The sequence below is a fragment of the Mustela nivalis genome, assembly GCF_964662115.1.
Source record: "Mustela nivalis genome assembly, chromosome: 18".
NCBI classification, from domain to species: Eukaryota; Metazoa; Chordata; class Mammalia; order Carnivora; family Mustelidae; genus Mustela; species Mustela nivalis.
In genome coordinates, this window is record NC_139037.1 from 49,744,679 (window position 1) to 49,768,122 (window position 23,444).

General features: G+C 42.9%; 1 protein-coding gene across 1 annotated transcript in view; it reads right to left on the reverse strand.

Annotated features, from left to right (window-relative positions):
• Positions 1-42: 42 nt before the first annotated feature.
• NLRP2 (NLR family pyrin domain containing 2) overlaps positions 43-23,444 on the reverse strand; it is a gene marked incomplete at its 5' end in the record, with an annotated part of 38,280 nt that continues 14,878 nt past the window's right edge. The window contains 7 exon segments of the mRNA XM_082711138.1: positions 43-407; positions 5,201-5,371; positions 16,615-16,785; positions 19,816-19,986; positions 20,330-20,364; positions 20,368-20,494; positions 22,418-22,582. Of these exon segments, the coding sequence (XP_082567264.1) occupies positions 269-407; positions 5,201-5,371; positions 16,615-16,785; positions 19,816-19,986; positions 20,330-20,364; positions 20,368-20,494; positions 22,418-22,582 (979 nt within the window). The 3' untranslated portion in view covers positions 43-268.

A 23,444-nucleotide genomic window follows, 5' to 3' on the forward strand; every position in this document is an offset into this window, starting at 1 on the left:
GGATCTTCTAGGTTTGGTCAGAATTCATTAAACAACCTCCTTCATGAATGCTTTCACACCTTTATTCCTCTTGATAAACTCAAGATGTAGGCATTCTATTCATAACAGGAATAAACCATCTGTGTATGTTTCATGGAAACCAAAAGTCACAACCAAGGCTATGGTCATATCTGGTTCAGCACCTAACATCACTGAGAAGGATCTGAGGAAGTTCACTATCACCCTTATGATCCCCAAATTTACTGGGGAATAAATAGCTCCAGGGGATTCAGAAAATGAAGTCATGTGAAGAAGGTCGGTTAGTGGTTGGATCTTGATTATCACTCTTGGTGGTCAATTGTGGGTCAGGTTCTTGGATTTCTTTCAGCAGCTTCTGGATTTGAGGATCAGATTTATCTGTCTTCAACCTGGAGTTACAATGAGGCAAAAGGTTTCTTGTTACTTCAAGAAGATTCATTCCAAATGTTCAAGTGCCTGCAAGTCTCATGGTTTAGTTCAGGGGCAGACTTTACAGATTACTATGTGCTGCAAAGTAGGGTTCCATATTGATTTGGTAGGGAAAGAGACAATACCAGGTTAACATTGTAGTGCTTCATGGTCTCAGGCGATCCTCATATCATGCCTGGAGAGATGGAATTGATGGATATATCTGTGAAGTAGTCCTAACACCTACCTACTCCACAGCTCACTTTGGCGGCTCCTCTTTGGTGGGCCCAGGATGAAACATACACACTTGAACCAAGTCAGACTGGACTTTAGTTCCCCTTGGCTACGTGATACTAGCTGACCAACACCTTTTATCTGATCTGTGCAGCTTTATTTGTAGGATTCATCTTTTGGTAACCATATTGATCTGTGTGATATGGAAATAGGGAACGGGGTGAGGGGGAAGCAAGAGGGAATAATTAAAGCAAAAATATGTAGAGGGAGGAAGCAAGATGGCAGAGGAGTAAGGGGACCCCATTTCAACTGGTCCCCTGAACTTAGCTGGATATCTGTCAAACCATTTTGAACACCTGTGAAATCAGCCTGAGTTGTTAAGAATATATATCTGGATCTCTACAAGCAGAAAAGCAACTGATTTGGGCAAGGTAGGATGTGCGGAGTCCTGAATCTGTAAGAAGACATCAGAAGAAAAACAGAAGGGGAGGGAGCCGCCATAAGCTGGTACCTGGAAAGCGATCTAACGCTGGAGCACCAAATAAAAACCCTTAGAAACATGTTCTAGTAAGGGACACCCCAACCTGAAGATGACTTTGGAAATGGAAAGGCAGAACTCTAGGTAGGACATTGTGGTCTCAGGTTATGAGGGACCACAGAGCAAAAGGAGATTCACAAAATGGTAGAGGGCCCAAGCCTTGGAGTCAGGAAACAGGTTACAGTCAGCAAGCCTAGGAAGGGACTCTCAGCTCAGATCGCCAGAAACCTTGAACTGGAGGATCAATTTCTGCTCTTTTTTGAACAGCCTAAAAAAATCTGGAACCTATTCCTGAAACTGGGCAAAAACTCAGCATGGTAGTGGCTGGGAAAGGGCTTTAGGGCAGAATCCAGACCTGATTCCAGAGCTTTAGGTACACACATGAGTCTACAGCCCTTTGTGGTTTTAGAAGCACGAAGGGCACAGATACTTCCGGGTCCCTGCAAACACTTCTGAGAGAGTAGCTGTGGGCATGTGGTGTGGGAGGTTGCAGTTTTCAGAGGCACAATCATGGTTTCACTTACTTGTGGGACATAAGGAATAGCATGGAGGACACTAGGAGAAGGAAGGGAAAATGAAGGGGGGGGGGGAATCAGAGGGGCAGATGAACCATGAGAGACCTCAGACCCCAGGAATAAAACTGAGGGTTTTGGAGAGGGATGGGTGAGGCCAGTGATGGGTATTAAGAAGGGCATGGATTGCAAGGAGCACTGGGTATTATACGCAGTGAATCTTGGAACACTGCATCAAAAACTAAAAATATATGTTTATAAAAGATAAAAAATTATTTAAAAAATTCCATGAAGGTTTGGAAAAAAAAAAAAAAACTAATGACATACTGTATGGTGACTGACACTAAAAAAAAAAAAAAAAGTGGAGACTGCTTGTCTTGGAGAGTTTATTAGAGGGCAGACTGAATTTTCTGCTCTGGACCAGAGGTTTGGCTATGGCCATTTTTGCTCTGATCCCCTCAAGAGGTGCAGAAAGCCTCCAGGGAAAAAAAATAGACACAGAAGACTGGTTTCCATTGAGCTCACCCCCCTGACAGGGGGTAGGGCCTCTCTGCCCAGGCAGGGATACCTCAGAAACAGTGCGGCAAGAGACAGGCTGGAAGAGCAGGTAGATGACAATCCTTTGGATCCTATAAGACTGTAAAATCCCAATGCCAGGGGATAAATGTGCATTGAACTCCAAGTGTGACCTAATGCCTGGTTTATTTTTCGGATATAATTCTCCTTTTCTTTTTTTTCTCCTTTTCTCATGACATTTTCCCCCTGCTGTATTTTTCTTTATACCTTCTCCTCATTTTAACTAGATGTCTATTATACCAACTCTTTTTTCATGGTCACTTTTTGAACTTGTATTTTTATACACCTATATTTTTTTATAGATATATGCTTTATTTTAGCCTATGTTTCACTCTATTAAGTTTTTTTCCTTTTTATATATACAAGTTTTACTTTCCTAGTAATTTGGGGGCATAGTGTCCTCTAACACACAGATCAAAATACAACCAGGAACAACTAAAACACCCTGCTTTGTCTACATGGAGAGATTGTAGCCCCCTTACTCCTCCCCCCTTTTTTCAAGTCTATTTTTATTTAAAATTTTTTTAATTTTTTCAATTTTAAAATTTTACTCTTGGCTTTCATTTTGGCTTTGTATTTTCGGTGGTGGTGTCTGACCACTCTGGATTTTGCATCTGGCATGGGTCATGGTTGACATTTTGGACTCTGTCCCTTTGCTCCACCAGCCCTTGAGAATGATTAGAAAGAGGAACTCTCAACAAAGAACCAGAGACAATGTCCCCTGCCACAGAACCAGTGGATATGGATATAGGCAGGAGGTCAGACATAGACTTCAGGAAAGCAATTATGAAGTCAACAGCCAGGCTTGAAAAAAGCATTAGTGATAATATAGAATCTCTAAGGGCAGAAATGAGATCTAATCAGGCCAAACTTAAAAATGCTATGAATGAGATGCATTCATATGTCTGTATACTCCAACAGACAGGGTGAATGAGGCAGAAGAATGAATTAGTGGTCTAGAACACATGCTGATAGAAAGTAAGGAAGCTGAAGAAGATAGGGATAGACAGCTAGTGGCACATAAAAACAGACTTAGATCAAGGACACCATGAAACATTCCAATGTTAGAATTATTGGTATCCCCAAGAGGGTGGAGAGATAGAGAGGACTAGAAGGTATATTTGAGCAAAACATAGCTGAGAACTTCCCTAATATGGGGAAGGAAACAAGCATTTGTGTCTAAGAGGCATACCCCTCCCCAAATAAGTAAGAATAGATCAACACCATGACATGTAATAGTGAAGCTTGCAAATCTTACAGCCAAGGAGGCTATCCTGAGAGTAGCTAGGGGGAAAAGATTTCTTACATACAGAGGGAGGAACATCAGAATAACATCAGAGCTGTCCACAGAGGCCTGGCAAGTCAGATAGGGCTGGAAGGACATATTCAGGTACTAAATGAAAAGAACATGCAGACAAGAATACTTTACCCAGCAGGCTGTGCTTCAGAACAGACGGAGATAAAGAGCTTTCAGGGCAGTCAGAAATTGAAAGACTAAGTGACCATCAAGCCATCCCTGCAAGAAATATTACAGGGAATCCTTTAAGTAAAGAGAAACCCCAAGAGTCACATAGACAAGAAAAAAAAAAAACCAACAGAAAACTTACAGGAACAGGGACTTTACAGACAATACAATGGCACTGAATTCATATTTTTCAATAGTTACTCTCAATGTGAATGGGCTGAATGCTCTCATCAAGAGAAACAGGGTTTCAGATAGGATAAAAAAAGCAGGACCCATCCATATACTGTCTATGATAGACTCATTTTGAACCTAAAGAAAACTCCATATTGAAGGGGATGAAGAATTATTTACCATACCAACAGACCTCAAAAGAAAGATGGGGTTCATCAAGATCAAAAGCTTCTCTGAGGGTTTTGAAGGGGTGGGGGTGGGAGGTTGGGGTACCAGGTGGTGGGTATTATAGAGGGCACGGATTGCATGGAGCACTGGGTGTGGTGCAAAAATAATGAATACTGTTATGCTACAAATAAATAAAAAAATAAATTTTAAAAAAGAGCATCTCAGAAGGATATGGGGTAGCTGATAAAATCAAAGAACTAAACACCACATTCTGACTCTGGTTCTCCAAGAGGGTCCAGGATCTGTGATTCAGGAAGAAGCCCCCCACTCCCGATCACTCATCTTGAGATTCAAGGACTCAAGAAAGAATATCTAAAGAAACAGCTCCTGTGTTATCTCTGTGAGGTCTTTACAGCTGGATTAAAATTTGCTGATGTGTAAAGTGACAGGGCTAGCTCACCAGAATGGGGCTAAAAACAAACAAACTTAAGTCTACACATTTCTTTTGATAGCAAGCTACCCTGTTGCATATACATATAATCTGTTTCTTCTACATAATTATAATTTCAAGCCACCAGTTGTCTACATGGCATCTGAGAATTTAAACAAGTTTGTGCAAGACAAAGGAGAGTTGTAGGGTTCTCTGTTCCCATGGTAGAGGCAGACAACACAGCTCAAGGGCAGCTTGCTCAACAGAGGACAGGGACTCCTTTTATTCCAAATCAGACTCACTCCAGAGAATACTCAGCCCTCTAAGGCGGGCTGACTGCCAGACCTCCGTAACCAACATAGCCCCAGCACAAGCTTTTTCAGAACACTGCAGGACAGCTACAGCTTGGTATTTCTAATGACAGTGGCCATCACTCTCTGTCACTTAGAGAAGCCCCCAGTTCAGCATCTTGGCTTCCGACTGGGTTTGGGTCTTGTCCTTTGACTAAATTTACTGGCCAAAGCAACAGAAGGGACTGACGGGAAAATTATCAGGTGACCAAACTCAACGGATGAAAACGAGATGTTAGCTGTAGTTGCCTACAACAAACCCCCATGGTTTGTGCCCCCTACAAACCTACCATCCTGGAGGAAACACCGTGAGCAGCAGGAGAATCATACCTGAGTGTCTGGAGGGAAGAGCGCTGAAGTTTCAAGGTGTCATACAGCATCTTTACTCCGCTATACCCCAAGGAATTCTGGCCCAGGTCCAGAGTGACCAGTCTCTGATTGCTTCCAAGGGCAGAGGAGAGGACTTCACAGCAGAAAGGGGTGATGGCACATCCCCACAACCTATAGGGGAGACACAAAATTAGTTGATTCAACCGACGTGTACTGATACCGTCCTATGTGACAGACACACTCTTGGTTGTTGGAGATGCAACAAGGAACAACAGAAGTCTCCTTCCTCTGAGCTCATGTACTAATAGGAAACAGATGAATGTAGTGTGTTATATCCAATAAGGTTATGAAGAGCAGAGGGAGAAGCTGGGGGGCACTCAGTACAACAGTTGAGGAAGACCTGAGTGTTGAAGAGAATGAACCATAGAGAGACCCGAAGTAGGAGCTCCCCAGGCAGATAAATAGCTTGTGCAAAGCTCTGAGGTTGTGTCAGATTATCGTGTAAAACGATGTCAAGGTAGCCAGCCTGAGAGTGAGCCAGGGAGAGCTGAAAGAGAGGAGGTCACAGACAAGAGGGAGCCATCTCACAGAAAGTAAGTCCTTAGGCCCTTGTAAATGGCAGGTTTTACTTGGAATGAGATGGGGAACCACCGAGGGTTTTGAGCAGAAACAGGACAGGAGCTACACCTTAGAGGTTATTCCTAGTACTTGGTTGAAAACTGTAGGGGTACAGAGAAGGCAGAATACAGACTAGGTGGAAGGCTTTACAACCATCCAGATATTACCAGGATGTAGAGGGTGTAGGAGATCAGATTCTAGATTTCTAGAAGATAGCAGCAGGAGTTTAAAAAGGTTTGGATTTGAAGGGAGTTGGGGGAAATTGGAAGGGGAGGTGAACCATGAGAGACTATGGACTCTGAAAAACAATCTGGGGGATTTGAAGGGGTGGGGGGTGAGAGGTTGGGGGAACTAGGTTATGGGTATTAGAGAGGGCACGGATTGCATGGAGCAATGGGTGTGGTGCAAAAACAATGAATACTGTTATGCTGAAAATAAAAAAAAATAAAAATAAAAAGGTTTGGATTTGGTATTTGAAAGAAAAAAGGAATAAAGTATTTTGTTCTGAGCAAATAATGTTGCACAAATGTTCAAGGGTTTGTGTATATATGAGTGTGTGCACATGCACACACACGCACACACACATGAAAATAGGTCATGTGTTTAAGCATTCCCCAGGATTTTGAAGAGGCTAAACCTAACACCTTCTTCATAGCACACTGAATAACATGAGAACATATTTCATTATCATAGCCAACAGTGGATGCATCCAACTCCGTTTCCTAGAACATATAGCTGCGCTTACACTGTCCGGAAGTCAAGGCTCACCGGACACTTCCATATACCAGTAGGGTGAGTGGTTAAGAGAGGCCCTTCCCAGTCATCATTAGCATCACCGCCCTCCTTGGGGGTACCTGCCCCGAATTGTAACAACCAGAGGTTTTACTTGTGGAGATCCCAACTGGACGGGTCTGAGGTACAGCCTGGGTGTTGGGATTCTCAAAGGCACAAGCATTTCAACTATGTGGCAGAGGTTGGACACCAGGACTCACCTTGCCTTGTGGTACTGTGGAGGCCAGAAAACTGCTACCCTCTGGGAGTCCCTCACAGGTCAGTTTCCAGATTCAAGTGTATCTAAGTAATGGTACCTAAGTCACGTAGGATTGTGAGACAGAACTGAGGGGAAGCCATTTATCTGCTCACGGATGGGAAATTTGCTGCAGTACTGAGTTCCTACCCCGGGGAGGCTGGGTGTTGGGGCAGCCACTCCTTGATGCTGTAAGTATTGCATCCTTAACATGGTCCACAGGTGGCCTTTGAATGACCTAGACTAGAAATTCTTCCTTTAACCCTTCCAGTGAATTTTCTCCCCCAGCTTCTCTGACATATAAAAATTGACAAATAAAAATTGTATGCATTTAGGGTGTACTGTATAATGATTTAATATATGTACACACTGAAATGATCACCACATCAAGCTAATTAACACACCGTCAGATCACAGAGTCACCATTTTTTTGTGTGAGGACAATTTGTTTGCTGAGAGCAATGTTTTATTGATGAAAAGTAGAAGTTTCTGGAGACTTTCTTTAATCTTTATGGACATATAATGGGCATAAACCATTGTGTAAGTTTAAGGTGTGAAATGTGCAGATTTGGTACATTTATGTCTTGCCAGACGATGGCCTCTGTAGTGTTAGCTAACACCTCTATCCCAACATAATTTCTTCTTTTGGTGAGGAAATTTAAAATCTATTCTTTTAAACAGACTCTTAACTACAAGGGAACAAACCAATGGTCAGCAGAGGGGAGGTGGGTGGGGGAAGGAAGGAGGGCACCTGTCCTGATGAGACTTGGGTTTTGTGTGGAAGTGTTGAATCACTATATTGTGTAACTAAAACTAATAATGTGTTAATGGCACTGGAAAGAAAAAAAAATCTGTTCTTTTAGTGACTTTCAAGCATAGAACAGAGTATTAGGTATAATCTCCACGCTATGTGTTAGATCTTCAGAATGTGTTCATCTTCTAACCGAAAGTCTTCATCCTTTGATCAACCCCCCACTCCATTTCCTCCCGCCCTTTGACCTCTGACAACCACCACGCTACTCTACCTCTATGAGCTCGTCTCTTCATGAATCCACACAGAAGAGGTGTCATTCAGTACTTGTCTTTGCCTTTCCCTTCTTAGCATGATACCCTCAAGTTTCATCCATGTTCTCTCAAATGGCAGGATTTCCTTCCTTCTCTTGGCTAATATTACATTGTATGTATATGTATATATCTCACATCTTCTTTTTTTTTTTATAAACATATATTTTTATCCCCAGGGGTACAGGTCTGTGAATCACCAGGTTTACACACTTCACAGCACTCACCAAAGCACATACCCTCCCCAATGTCCATAATCCCACCCCCTTCTCCCAAACCCCCTCCCCCCAGCAACCCTCAGTTTGTTTTGTGAGATTAAGAGTCACTTATGGCTTGTCTCCCTCCAAATCCCATCTTCTTTCATTTATTCTTCTCGTACCCACTTAAGCCCCAATGTTGCATCACCACTTCCTCATATCAGGGAGATCATATGATAGTTGTCTTTCTCTGCTTGACTTATTTCGCTAAGTATGATATGCTCTAGTTCCATCCATGTTGTCGCAAATGGCAAGATTTCATTTCTTTTGATGGCTGCATAGTATTCCATTGTGTATATATACCACATCTTCTTGATCCATTCATCTGTTGATGGACATCTAGGTTCTTTCCATAGTTTGGCTATTGTGGACATTGCTGCTATAAACATTCGGGTGCATGTGCCCCTTTGGATCACTACATTTGTATCTTTAGGGTAAATACCCAATAGTGCAATTGCTGGGTCATAGGGCAGTTCTATTTTCAACATTTTGAGGAACCTCCAGGCTGTTTTCCAGAGTGGCTGCACCAGCTTGCATTCCCACCAACAGTGTAGGAGGGTTCCCCTTTCTCCGCATCCACGAGGCATCTGTCATTTCCTGACTTGTTGATTTTAGTCATTCTGACTGGTGTGAGGTGATATCTCATTGTGCTTTTTATTTGTATTTCCCTGATGCCAAGTGATATGGAGCACTTTTTCATGTGTCTGTTGGCCATCTGGATGTCTTCTTTGCAGAAATGTCTGTTCATGTCCTCTGCCCATTTCTTGATTGGATTATTTGTTCTTTGGGTGTTGAGTTTGCTAAGTTCTTTATAGATTCTGGACACTAGTCCTTTATCTGATATGTCGTTTGCAAATATCTTCTCCCATTCTGTCAGTTGTCTTTTGATTTTGTTAACTGTTTCCTTTGCTGTGCAAAAGCTTTTGATCTTGATGAAATCCCAATAGTTCATTTTTGCCCTTGCTTCCCTTGCCTTTGGCATTGCTGCGGCTGAGGTCGAAGAGGTTGCTGCCTGTGTTCTCCTCAAGGATTTTGATGGATTCCTTTCGCACATTGAGGTCCTTCATCCATCTTGAGTCTATTTTTGTGTGTGATGTAAGGAAATGGTCCAATTTCATTTTTCTACATGTGGCTGTCCAATATTCCCAGCACCATTTATTAAAGAGGCCGTCTTTTTTCCATTGGACATTCTTTCCTGCTTTGTCGAAGATTAGTTGACCATAGAGATGAGGGTCTATTTCTGGGCTCTCTATTCTGTTCCATTGATCTATGTGTCTGTTTTTGTGCCAGTACCATGCTGTCTTGATGATGACAGCTTTGTAATAGAGCTTGAAGTCCGGAATTGTGATGCCACCAACGTTGGCTTTCTTTTTCAATATCCCTTTGGCTATTCGAGGTCTTTTCTGGTTCCATATAAATTTTAGCATTATTTGTTCCATTTCTTTAAAAAAGATGGATGGTACTTTGATAGGAATTGCATGAAATGTGTAGATTGCTTTAGGTAGCATAGACATTTTCACAATATTTATTCTTCCAATCCAGGAGCATGGAACATTTTTCCATTTCTTTGTGTCTTCCTCATTTTCTTTCATAAGTACTTTATAGTTTTCTGAGTATAGATTCTGTGCCTCTTTGGTTAGGTTTATTCCTAGGTATCTTATGGCTTGGGGTGCAATTGTAAATGGGATTGACTCCTTAATTTCTCTTTATTCTGTCTTGCTGTTGGCGTAGAGAAATGCAACTGATTTCTGTGCATTGATTTCATATCCTGACACTTTACTGAATTTCTGTATAAGTTCTAGCAGTTTTGGAGTGGAGTCTTTTGGGTTTTTTACATATAGTATCATATCATCTGAGAAGAGTGATAATTTGACTTCTTCTTTGCCGATTTGGATACCTTTAATTTCCTTTTGTTGTCTGATTGCTGAGGTTAGGACTTCTAGTACTATGTTGAATAGCAGTGGTGATAATGGACATCCCTGCCGTGTTCCTGACCTTAGCGGAAAAGCTTTCAGTTTTTCTCCATTGAGAATGATATTTGCGGTGGTTTTTTCATAGATGGCTTTGATGATATTGAGGTATGTGCCCTCTATCCCTACACTTTGAAGAGTTTTGATCAGGAAGGGATGCTGCACTTTGTCAAATGCTTTTTCAGCATCTATTGAGAGTATCATATGGTTCTTGTTCTTTCTTTTATTGATGTGTTGTATAACATTGACTGATTTGTGGATGTTGAACCAACCTTGCAGCCCTGGAATAAACCCCATTTGGTTGTGGTGAATAATCCTTTTAATGTACTGTTGAATCCTATTGGCTAGTATTTTGTTGAGTATTTTCACATCTATGTTCATCAAAGATATTGGTCTATAGCTCTCTTTTTTGATGGGATACTTGTCTGGTTTTGGGATCAAGGTGATGCTGGCCTCATAAAATGAGTTTGGAAGTTTTCCTTCCATTTCTATTTTTTGGAGCAGTTTCAGGAGAATAGGAATTAGTTCTTCTTTAAATGTTTGGTAGAATTCCCCCGGGAAGCCATCTGGCCCTGGGCTTTTGTTTGTTTGGAAATTTTTAATGACTGTTTCAATCTTCTTACTGGTTATGGGTCTGTTCAGGCTTTCTATTTCTTCCTGGTTCAGTTGTGGTAGTTTATATGTTTCTACGCATGCATCCATTTCTTCCAGATTGTCAAATTTGTTGGCGTAGAGTTGCTCACAGTATGTTCTTATAATTGTTTGTATTTCTTTGGTGTTAGTTGTGATCTCTCCTCTTTCATTCATGATTTTATTTATTCGGGTCCTTTCTCTTTTCTTTTTGATAAGTCGGGCCAGGGGTTTATCAATTTTATTAATTCTTTCAAAGAACCAGCTCCTAGTTTTGTTGATTTGTTCTATTGTTTTTTTGGTTTCTATTTCATTGATTTCTGCTCTGATCTTTATGATTTCTCTTCTCCTGCTGGGCTTAGGGTTTCTTTCTTGTTCTTTCTCCAGCTCCTTTAGGTGTAGGGTCAGGTTGTGTGCCTGAGACCATTCTTGTTTCTTGAGAAAGGCTTGAACCGCTATATATTTTCCTCTCAGGACTGCCTTTGTTGTGTCCCACAGATTTTGAACCGTTGTATTTTCATTATCATTTGTTTCCATGATTTTTTTCAATTCTTCTTTAATTTCCCGGTTGACCCATTCATTCTTTAGAAGGATACTGTTTAGTCTCCATTAATTTGGGTTCTTTCCAAACTTACTCTTGTGGTTGAGTTCTAGCTTTAGAGCATTGTGGTCTGAAAATATGCAGGGAATGATCCCAATCTTTTGATACCGGTTGAGTCCTGATTTAGGACCGAGGATGTGATCTATTCTGGAGAATGTTCCATGTGCACTAGAGAAGAATGTGTATTCTGTTGCTTTGGGATGAAATGTTCTCAATATATCTGTGATGTCCATCTGGTCCAGTGTGTCGTTTAAGGCCTTTATTTCCTTGCTGATCTTTTGCTTGGATGATCTGTCCATTTCAGTGAGGGGAGTGTTAAAGTCCCCTGCTATTATTGTATTATTGTTGATGTGTTTCTTTGATTTTGTTATTAATTGGTTTATATAGTTGGCTGCTCCCACGTTGGGGGCATAGATATTTAAAATTGTTAGATCTTCTTGTTGGACAGACCCTTTGAGTATGATATAGTGTCCTTCCTCATCTCTTATTATAGTCTTTGGCTTAAAATCTAATTGATCTGATACAAGGATTGCCACTCCTGCTTTCTTCTGATGTCCATTAGCATGGTAAATTCTTTTCCACCCCCTCACTTTAAATCTGGAGGTGTCTTCGGGCTTAAAATGAGTTTCTTGGAGGCAACATATAGATGGGTTTTGTTTTTTTATCCATTCTGATAGCCTGTGTCTTTTGACAGGGGCATTTAGCCCATTAACATTCAGGGTAACTATTGAGAGATTGAATTTATTGCCATTGTATTGCCTGTAAGGTGACTGTTACTGTATATGGTCTCTGTTCCTTACTGATCTACCACTTGTAGGCTCTCTCTTTGCTTAGAGGACCCCTTTCAATATTTCCTGTAGAGCTGGTTTGGTGTTCGCAAATTCTTTCAGTTTTTGTTTGTCCTGGAAGCTTTTAATCTCTCCTTCTATTTTCAATGATAGCCTGGCTGGATATAGTATTGTTGGCTGCATGTTTTTCTCGTTTAGTGCTCTGAAAATATCATGCCAGCTCTTTCTGGCCTGCCAGGTCTCTGTGGATAAGTCAGCTGCCAATCTAATATTTTTACCATTGTATGTTACAGACTTCTTTTCCCGGGCTGCTTTCAGGATTTTCTCTTTGTCACTAAGACTTGTAAATTTTACTATTAGGTGACGGGGTGTGGGCCTATTCTTATTGATTATGAGGGGCGTTCTCTGAACCTCCTGAATTTTGATGCTCCTTCCCTTTGCCATATTGGGGAAATTCTCCCCAATAATTCTCCACAGTATACCTTCTGCTCCCCTCTCTCTTTCTTCTTCTTCTGGAATCCCAATTATTCTAATGTTGTTTCGTCTTATGGTGTCACTTATCTCTCGAATCTCCCCTCGTGGTCCAGTAGCTGTTTGTCCCTCTTTTGCTCAGCTTCTTTATTCTCTGTCATTTGGTCTTCTATATCACTAATTCTTTCTTCTGCCTCATTTATCCTAGCAGTGAGAGCCTCCATTTTTAATTGCATCTCATTAATAGCTTTTTTGATTTCAACTTGGTTAGATCTTAGTTCTTTTATTTCTCCAGAAGGGGCTTTTATATCTCTCAAGAGGGTTTCTCTAATATCTTCCATGCCTTTTTCTAGCCCAGCTAGAACCTTGAGAATTGTCATTCTGAACTCTAGATCTGACATATTACCAATGTCTGTATTGATTAGGTCCTTAGCCTTCGGTACTGCCTCTTGTTCTTTTTTTTGTGTTGAATTTTTCCGTCTTGTCATTTTGTCCAGATAAGAGTATATGAAGGGGCAAGTAAAATACTAAAAGTGTGGCAACAGCCCCAAGAAAATATGCTTTAACCAAATTAGAAGAGATCCCAAATTGTGAGGGGGGAGAAAGGGGATAAAAAGAGGTTCAAAAAGGAAGAAAGAAAAAAAGAAAAAAGAAAAAAAAAAGAAAAGAATTTAAAAAAAAGAAAACACCTAAGAAAAATATAAAAAAGAAAAAATATATATATTAGATATAATAGTAAAAAATCGTTAAAAAATAAAAAGGTAACAGTTAAAAAAAAATTTTACCCAAAGGCGAGAAAAAAAAAACAAAAAATGAAAAAGAAAAAAATTAAATTAACTGCAAGACTAAAAAAAATCACAGGGAAAAAGCCATGAGTTCCGTCCTTGGCTTTTTCCTCCTCTGGAATTCTGCTGCTCTCCTTGGTATTGAAACCGCACTCCTTGGTAGGTAAACTTGGTCTCGGCTGGATTTCTTGTTGATCTTCTGGGGGAGGGGCCTGTTGTAGTGATTCTCAAGTGTCTTTGCCCCAGGCGGAATTACACCGCCCTTACCCGGGGGCGGGGTGAGTAATCCTTCGGGTTGCTTTCAGGAGCTTTTTTCCCTGAGCGCTTTCCGTAGAGTTCCGGAGGACGGGAATACAAATGGCGGCCTCCTGGTCTCCGGCCCAGAGGAGCCGAGAGCCCAGGGCCGCACTCCTCAGTGCGCCCTCAGAGAACAGTGCCCAGTTACTCCCGTCTGCCTGATCTCCGGCCGCGCTCTGAGCTCACCGAGCCTGCGACCGGTTCAAGGTCACCCCAAGCTGCGAGCTTACTGTTGGCTCTGTCTCTGTAGCTGGCTTTTCCGTTCCAATACCCGCAAGCTCTGCGACACTCAGACACCCCCGATCCTTCTGTGACCCTGCGGGACATGAGGCCACGCTGACCCCGTGTGGGCTTTGCCCCGGGTAGCCTTGGAGCGATGTCCCTCAGCGGAACAGACTTTTATAAGTCCTGATTTTGTGCGCGGTTGCTCCGCCACTTGCCGGGAGCCGGCCCCTCCCCCCGGGGTCTATCTTCCCGTTGGTTTGGATTCACTTCTCCGCTGGTCCTACCTTTCAGAAAGTGGTTGCTTTTCTGTTTCCAGAATTGCTGTTCTTCTTCTCTTTGATCTGCCGATGGATTTTCAGGTGTTTGCAATCTTTAGATAAGCTATCTAGCTGATCTCCAGCTAGCTGAAGTAGTCTCAGCCTGCTACTTCTCTGCCATCTTGACTCCTCCTCCTCTCACATCTTCTTTATCCCATCATCTGTTGGTGATAACTTACATTGTTTCCTCTCTTGGCCATTGTGAAAAATGCTATAATAAACATGAGAATGCGGATATCTGTTCGAGATCTTGTTTCACTTCCTTTGGGTATATATCCAGAAGAGGGATTGCCGGATCACAGGATACTTCTATTTTTAGCATCACAGGATACTTCTATTTTGAGCTTTAGAAGCTCCATATGGCTTCCAGAGTGGCCATGCCGGCTTCCGTTCCCACCAGCGGGTACACGAGGATTCCTTATTCTCCATGTCCTTCCCACTGCTTGTTATCTCTGTTCTTTTTACTAACAGCCTTCCTGAAAGGTATCAAGTGAGAGCTCATGTGGTTTCAATTTCCATTTCCCCGATGATTAGCAATGCCAAACTATTTTTCATGTCCCTGTTGGCCATTTGTTGGTCTGATTTGGGAAAAAAAAAGGTCTCTTCATGTCCTTTGCTCATCACTTTTATTTATTAATTTTTTTGCTATTGCATTGTATAGGTTCCTTTTCTATTTTAGATATTAACCCCTTATCAGACCTATGTTTTCCAAATATTTTTCTGTAGGTTGTCTTTACATTTTGTTGATTGTTTCCTTTAGTAGACAGAAGATTTTTAATTTGATGACGTTCCACTTATTTATTTTTGCTTTGGGCGTCATATCCAAAAAATCATTGCCAAGATGAATGCGAAAGAGCTTATGTCCTATGTTTTCTTTTAGGAATTTTAAAGTGTTAGGTTTTTAAGTCTTTAATCCATTCTGAGTTAATTTTTGTGGATGGTGTAAGGGCTCAATTTCATGCTTTTGCATGTGGATGTCCAGCTTTTTTCAACCCTATTTATTAAAGAGATTATCCCTTCCCCATTGAGTATTCTCGGTGGCTTGTCAAAGACTAGTTGACTGTGTGTGGTGGGGGGGGGGTTATTTCTGGGCTCTCTATTCTGTTCTTTCAGTTTATGTATCTGTTTTTATGCCAGAACCATGCTATTTTGATACTATGGCTTCATAATACAGTTTGAAATCAGAAAGTGTGTGATGCCTCCACTTTGTTCTTTGTCAGAATTGACTTGGCTCTTTGGAGTCTTTTGCGGTTGTCTACAAATTTGTTTTTTTTTTTAATTTATTTTTTATTTTCAACATAACAGTATTCATTATTTTTGCAACACAGCCAGTGCTCCATGCAATCCGTGCCCTCTATAATACCCACCACCTTGTACCCCAACCTCCCACCCCACACCCCTTTAAAACCCTTAGATTGTTTTTCAGAGTCCATAGTCTCCCATGGATCACCTCCCCTTCCAATTTCCCCCAACTCCCTTCTCCTCTCTAACTCCCCATGTCCTCCATGCTATTTGTTTTGCTCCACAAATAAGTGAAACCATATGATAATTGACTCTCTCTGCTTGACTTATTTCACTCAGCATAATCTCTTCCAGTCCCATCCATGTTGCTACAAAAGTTGGGTATTCGTCCTTTCTGATGGCCATCTGTACCCCAATGTTTATAGTAGCAATGGCCACAGTCGCCAAATTTGGGGTTTTAAAAAAATGTGAAAATTGCTATCCTATTGGATTTTTTTTAAAGATTTTATTTATTTATTTGACAGAGAGAGATCACAAGTAGGCAGAGAGGCAGGCAGAGAGAGAGAGAGGAAGAAGCAGGCTCCCTGCTGAGCAGAGAGCCCGATGCGGGACTCGATCCCAGGACCCTGAGATCACGACCTGAGCCGAAGGCAGCAGCCCAACCCACTGAGCCACCCAGGTGCCCCCCTATTGGATTTTTAAAAAAAAAATTTAAATTTATTTTCAGCTTAACAGTATTCATTGTTTTTGCACCACACCCAGTGCTCCATGCAATCTGTGCCCTCTCCAATACCCACCACCTGGTTCCCCCAACCTCCCACCCCCCGCCCCTTCAAAACCCTCAGATTGTTTTTCAGAGTCCATAGTCTCTCATGGTTAACCTCCACTTCCAATTTTCCTCAACTCCCTTCTCCTCTTAACTCCCCCTTGTTCTCCATGCTATTTGTTATGCTCCACAAATAAGTGAAACTATATGATAATTGACTTTCTGCTTGACTTATTTATTCTATTGGATTTTTAAAATACTCTTCCAGGTTTGTTCCAGTCTCTTGTATTTGAGCTGGAGATTTGCTACACTAATATATTTCAGAGACAGGTTAAAGTTACAAATAAACATAACTTACCATAGACATTTGAGGTTACAGGTTGGCTTCTTCAAAGCCTCACACAGAAACTTGAGTCCAGTAAATCCTATGTGATTCAGCCCCAGATCCAAGTGTGTAAGGCTTGAATTTTGCTGGAGAAGTGTTGACAGATAATTGCAGCTGCTGCTGGTTATGCTACAGTACCAAAGCCTAGAAATCAATCACACAAAGACAAAATAAACTTGAGTCCTCCCTGAGGAGGTGTACCCAAACCAGGCTTGTTGACTTCAAGCCACAGGTTTCAGGCAAGCTTGCAGACAATGAGATGTGGAAATGAAGTCATGGGTGGAGTTAGAATTGCTACATAAGTTATTATATGGGCCCCACTCACCTCCTTCCACTCCATGCACCCACAGCTGTCTACACCCTGATCCCTGGTCCCTGTGAGTGTTTGATGTTGTGTGTAATGGGGAGGAGTGGTTAAGGATCTGGAGGTGGGGAGATTATCTGGGTGAGCCAATGTAATCACAAGGATCCTTACAAGAAGGGGCAAGAAAGTCAAAGCAAGCCTGGGGAGAGGTGATAAGACAGACAGGAGGACACTGAAGACACGATGTTGCTGGCTTTGGGCATGGGGGAAGGAGCCATGAGCCAAGGGATGCAGCCACCTCTAGAAGCTGGACAAAGCTGGGAAGCAGATTCTTCCCTGGAGATCTTAGAAGGAACACAGCCCTGTGGACACCTTGATTCTAGCTCAGGGAAACCCATTTTGGACTCCTGGCCCCCAGAACTTTAAGACAGTGAATTTATGTTGTTTTAAGTCTCTGGGTTTGTGACAGTTGGTTACAGAAAGAGTTAGGAAACTAAGTGGTATTTATCATTTCTACTGTAACTGTGAGACAGAGAATATCCATCTTGCCTTAACTTGCAAATTCTATTAGTGGAAGGGACCAATTCTATGTCCCAAATCCAGTTACTAGATAGGCCGTATGTAGAAGTGAAGGGCACCAGTTCTCCTCAGGACAAGCCTGGCCCTAGAGCCTGGATATCCACAAGTCAGCTACACAAGATAGCAGTGCGACATCTTAACTATTAAAAACTTTTTTTTTTTTTTTTGCCTTTCTCTGGTTTACTATTACTATATCAGAAAACCAGAGATGGCTGGAATGATCACTGGCCACTTTCTTAGACAGAATAATGTCCCTCTGAGATGTCTGTGCTCTAATCCCCACGCGTTACATGGCAGGTGAGACTGAGACCAAGGGTCTTGCATGGTGGGTTATTCTGGACTGCAGAGAGGGGCGGAATCGAACGCTAGGCGTCCTTCCTCACTGCAGTGCAGAGAGGTTCAATGTGTGTGCTTGACCCACCACAGCTGGCTTTGAAGATGGAGGAAAGGGCCATGAACCAAGGAGCACGGTGGCCATTCGGGGACAAGGCCAGCTCTCCGTTTGCAGGGACCCCTGTCCCACAGCCACAAAGAAGTAGATTCTGCCAACAGCCTGAATGAGCAAGGAACACAGAAAGGAACACAGCCTTGTGCATACTGGTCTCCTGGCCTGTGGAAGGATGCAAACAGTATTGAGCTTATAAGCTGGTGGTGATTTGTTATAGCAGTAACAGGACACCAACTTGGCTGCCTTTTCGTTTCAGTGAACCTCACTAAGCGACGGTATCAGCCTTGGCTCCCACAAGGGCCCCCTGTCACGTGGCCAGAGCTCAGGGAAAAACAGTGATATGATATATCCAAGGATGTGGGCCCACAGGCAGCCTTTGAGACAAGCCATGATACAGCCCCTTGGCTTGGACATTTGTACATTTATAGAAACTCCCAGAACTATGGGGTAACAGAGGAAGGCCCAAGCAAGTTCTGGCAACTTAGTGATGTGGGGACACAGCTCACAAAACAGAACTGAGCTCCAGAAAGAAGAGGTCTTGACCTATAGCTCCTACCTCCACAGGGTGCAAATACAATGACATTTAACGCCCATGTCTTAGCTTTCTCACTGCAGAATGGACAGACAGACACTGATTTCATAAAGCTGGGGGGCAAATGAAAGAAATCTCTGGCAAGATCTTGGCAGAGCACCCACCACATATTAATTAATTCGGGAGCTTGGTAAATATTGGCCATGACTTATTTTTCTGTTTAAATGATTTGAGGGTAATTACATGTAACATAACTTGAAGACAGAGCTAGTGCGTGGGTGGCATCTTTTTTTTTCTTAAAGATTAAATTTATTTATTTGACAGAGAGATGGAGAGATTGCACAAGTAGGCAAAGCAGCAGGCAGAGAAAGGGGGAAGCAGGCTCCCCGCTGAGCAGAGAGCCCGATGCGGGGCTCGATCCCAGGACCCTGAGATCATGCCCTGAGCCAAAGGCAGAGGCTTAAGCCACTGAGCCACCCAGGTGTCCCAGCATCTTATTTCTTATGGAACTTTATGTTATTTCAGTGTTTGGGGGGGCTGAGACAGTGGGAGTAAATGCTCTTCCTTCCAACTCTCTCCAACCAAGAGCTGAATGCTTCACGGAACTTTGAGTGACTGAGTAGTTTTTGGATACTGGGTGCCTTAAGGCATATCCTAGATCAAAACTAGTTTATAGGAAATGCTGACAGCTGCCGTCTGAGGCGATCTTGTCAACAGCAAGAACACTGGAGATGCTGGCACTGAACAGAATCTGAGTAGAAATAGTCACTGCAGCTCCGTTCCTTTCTCAAAACCCGTCCTGTGACTTCAGTATTAACCAGAGGATTTTAACGAGCTAGTTGGCCAGTAAGTCCACATACAGTCAGCTGCGGGTGGAGTTTGTGGTACGTGGCCTTAAAAACAGGCCTAAGGGGCGCCTGGGGCTCAGTTGGTTAAGCATCTGCCTTTGGCTGAGGTCATGATCCTAGAGTTCTTGGATCAAGCCCTTTATCGGGCTCCTCACTGAGCAGGGAGCCTGCTTCCCCCTCTGCCTGCTACTCCCCATGCTTGGGAGCACCCTCTCAGACAAATAAATAAAATCTTAAAGAAGTGCATTAAAAAAAAACCCCATACCTGAAACCCAGTCACCTCCCCCAAATCCCTATGGAATATTGACTCTACATCTTATACTTTTTTCCTAACACCCTCTTGTCAGGTCCACCAGATCTGACTGCCAGCATCCTACCTGGGCCACTCAGAGGGACTATTAAATGCCTGCACCTGCGCTCTTTGAACCCAGCATGCACGCACACACACACAGCACGGACTTACACCAGCCCCTGCAGCTGGCAGTCTGGGTAACTCAAGCCTTCACACAGCAGCTTTACCCCACCATCTCCCAGGGCATTCTTGGCCAAGCACAGGTGCGTCAGCCTATGGTTGACGATCAAGGCAGAGGACAGCTCCTTACAACATGCTTCTGAAAGGTGACAGTCTTCCAGCCTGCCAAAGTGTCACACGAGCAGTCAGAGGGGGAGGATATTTCCAAAGCCCCATTTTCTTGGCTGTCCCCAAAGCCTCGAGTCCCCGACTACCAACCTTCTCATGAGCCCCCTTCTTCTCTCACCATGTGTTTGAGGCTCAATAATGAAGGACCAGGAGTGAGAGAAGGATGGGACGCATGAGCCACCTGCCTGGGACCCGAAGTGGGAACCGGGTGTCTGCATCAGGAGGAGGTCCCCTACGGGTGGCCCTGTACACCCAGTACTACCATTGCTCTTCCCTATGTGGCCACAGACCTAAAACAGAGATGCTCCATGGGAAGAGAGATGGTACTCATGACAACCTCTGCAGGAAGCACTTTGGGTGTCTTAGACTCGTTCACAGCAACTTGGCACTCTCTTCCGGGAGCTCAATTCCTGTGAGGTTCAGGCATGTGAGGGACTGGCTGATCCTGAGGGAGCAGGAGAGATGGGCCCACTGCTGGGGGGTGGCCAAACAAGACACCAACCTGCCAGAGAAATGGGAACAGGTCATTCTTAAGAACCAAACACTGGTCTCCACTCCCACCCCTTGTTCCCCATTATGTCAGGTCCTGGACTAGAGGATGCGGAGTGTGGTCCCTGACCCAGTGGCATCTGCGTCACCTGGCGGGCAGTTAGAAATGCAAATAAGAAACTCTGGGTGCATATGGACTCCGAAAAACAATCTGAGGGGTTTGAAGTGGCAGGGAGATGGGAGGTTGGGTTACCAGGTGGTGGGTATTATGGAGGGCACAGATTGCATGGAGCACTGGGTGTGGTGAAAAAATAATGAATACTGTTTTCTGAAAATAAATTAATTAATTTATAAAAATAAAAAAATAAGAAATAAAAAAAAAGAAACTCTGGGTGCAGAATCCACTGGCTTCGGTTTTGGGGTATCTTATATCACCCAGAAGACTCCTGGGCCACACCCTCAGACGATGGTTCAGAGGATCTGAGTCAGACCCGAGAATTTGAGTTTTAACAAGTTCCTAAGCCATACAGCTGCTGCTAGCGTGGAGACCACATGTGGAGAACTACTCTAGACATCCAGTCAGTCAACCATTTCAGCCAGCAAGGGACCCACACTCTATCCGAAGAGAGCGTTCTTACCATGGAGAATGGAATTCTGTTGGGACATTATGTGTATCATTGTCTTTGGAGTGGGGTTTCTAAAAAAATAGTAAAACATCCCAGATCTACCATTTACTATACATGCAAATGTGGCCAAGTTATGTAACTTCATCAAACCTCATTTCCACCTTTAAATTGGAAATAAGTCATACCCTCATGCTGAGAGTTCATTAAAGTTGATAATTTGCCTGAAGTGTGAAGTGCACTGTGTACCCTATAACTAAACGTAAGTAAAAGTCATCAGAACACTTCCTTTTCTTAGAGCCTAACCTAAAATAGAGGAACTGAAGTTAACCTGGGCATTGGAACACAAAGTAGAATTTTTTTTTCCCAAAGTAGTGTTTAATGGCTTCCCATAAAGTAAAACAATTTTTTTAAAATTTAATTTTTTCAGTGTTCCAAGATTCATTGTTGTTGCACCACACTCAATGCTCCATGCAATGAAACAAATTTTTCTGGAATCCCCTCCTTCCATTTTTGGGCATCCATTTATTCCTCAAGAAGCAAGTTAATATCCCAAGTGTTCAAACTGCACACTTTCTTTTCCTGGTGAATCCTCACAGGAAAGAGAAGGGAACATCATTATCAATGGTCAATTTGGCAACAGCTATTATCAATAATGTAACAGTGAGCATAAGTGTGCTTGGACTCAGTCTTAGTCCTCAAATCCCTGGGAGATGCACATTCCCCATCCTGCAGATGGGTTAAGACCTGGCTGAATAGCCCGAGATCGTAACGGTAGAGGCAGAACCACAATCAGAGTCCAACAGATCACCTTGAACTGTGTTCCTATTACGACTCAAGTGTGGCCCAGTGAGGATCAAGGGCACCCCAGGATGAGTGATGGAAACCCTCACCAGAGCAATCAGGTGGAGAACATCCCAAGGGGAGACCTCTCAACCCAGAGGACTACCAAGAAAGGGAAAACCTGGTGCTGTCAATGCATCCTTGCCTGGACAGATGAATCTGGACACAATCTGGTATTCTGAACCTTGACATCGGAGAAACATAAACCACAAACATTCTCTCTGATTGAGAATGGTATCCAGTTTCAGAATGTTCTGTTGGACTGCTATGGATGGTTGTCTAGGTTGTTCAGTGATCAGTACAGGAGGAAACTAAACTCCAGCCCACTTTCTGTTGTGAGGCATGTGTCCGGAGTAGCACTGCTTTGAATCAGAATAAGGGATTTTTCCCCCAATTTATATAGAGTTGCTCTACAGTCTTGTGGCATCTCTGTGCACATGCAAGGAGTTCTCAGGGAGAATGGGGTGTACCTGAGGTATTGTAGGTTACACTGTGGGTGTGTCATAATCTCACACAATACGGGCAGCATATCACTCTGGTCATTTCCTTGAAGGGTCAGATGCGTGAGAGTCTCATGGCCACAAAAAACAACACAGAAGTTTCGATAGGTGTCCACTGGGAAAGTATTTTTGAGGCTAGAGAAATAATAAGAAAGGTAAAATCTTGCATTTCTACATACATGGGAACAAAGGGCCACAATAGGTTTAAACACTGGGAACTTTGTTCCTATTTTTCACCTCCAGTGAGGTGTGGTCAAGAAACTGTGTATATGAAGGTACACAACTTAATATTTTGATATACTCCTACCTTGTGAAATCATTACCACAAACAAGCTAGTGAATATACCTTCAGTTCACATAGTCACCATTTTCTCTCTCTCTCTCTTTTTTTTTTTTTTTTTTGTGGCAAGAACACTGGAGATCAAGTCTCTTAGAAGTTTCAACTATACCTTGCAGTTTTGTTAACTGTTGTCACATTGGTGAGCTTACATCCCCAGAACTCACCCATTTTGCACTAACTGAAACTTTGTACGGCTTGACGAACATCTAATTTTAGGAACTCCCAGAAGCCCCCGTTTCTTTAGTCATCTCAGACTTCTGAAAAAGGGAAGTTGGTCCTCAACAGTTGTTTTGGAGGAAAGCTGTTCTGTGGGTTTTTGAAAGAGATAAGGAAGGGTAGTAGTTTGTTCCCCTCAAGTGTTACCATGGAAACGTTTCAGGAACACTGGGTCCTGCTCAACATCTCACGTGTAGAATCAGGATCGCATGGCTGGTGCAACCCTAAGTGAGCAGAAGAGACCCTTGTTTCTCTATGTTAACAAAGAAACCTGTGAACAAGGATGCCTTCATTTGGAGAACATCTTGCTGGTACCAGAGCTCACTTTGCAGACTAACTCATGTTTGCTCTCTTTCCCTAAACCTCCCCCCACAACCTGCCCATGTGTAAGCTTCCAGGACTTTCCCAGCATGCGAGCTGCAAGGGGGGGCCCACAGGAAG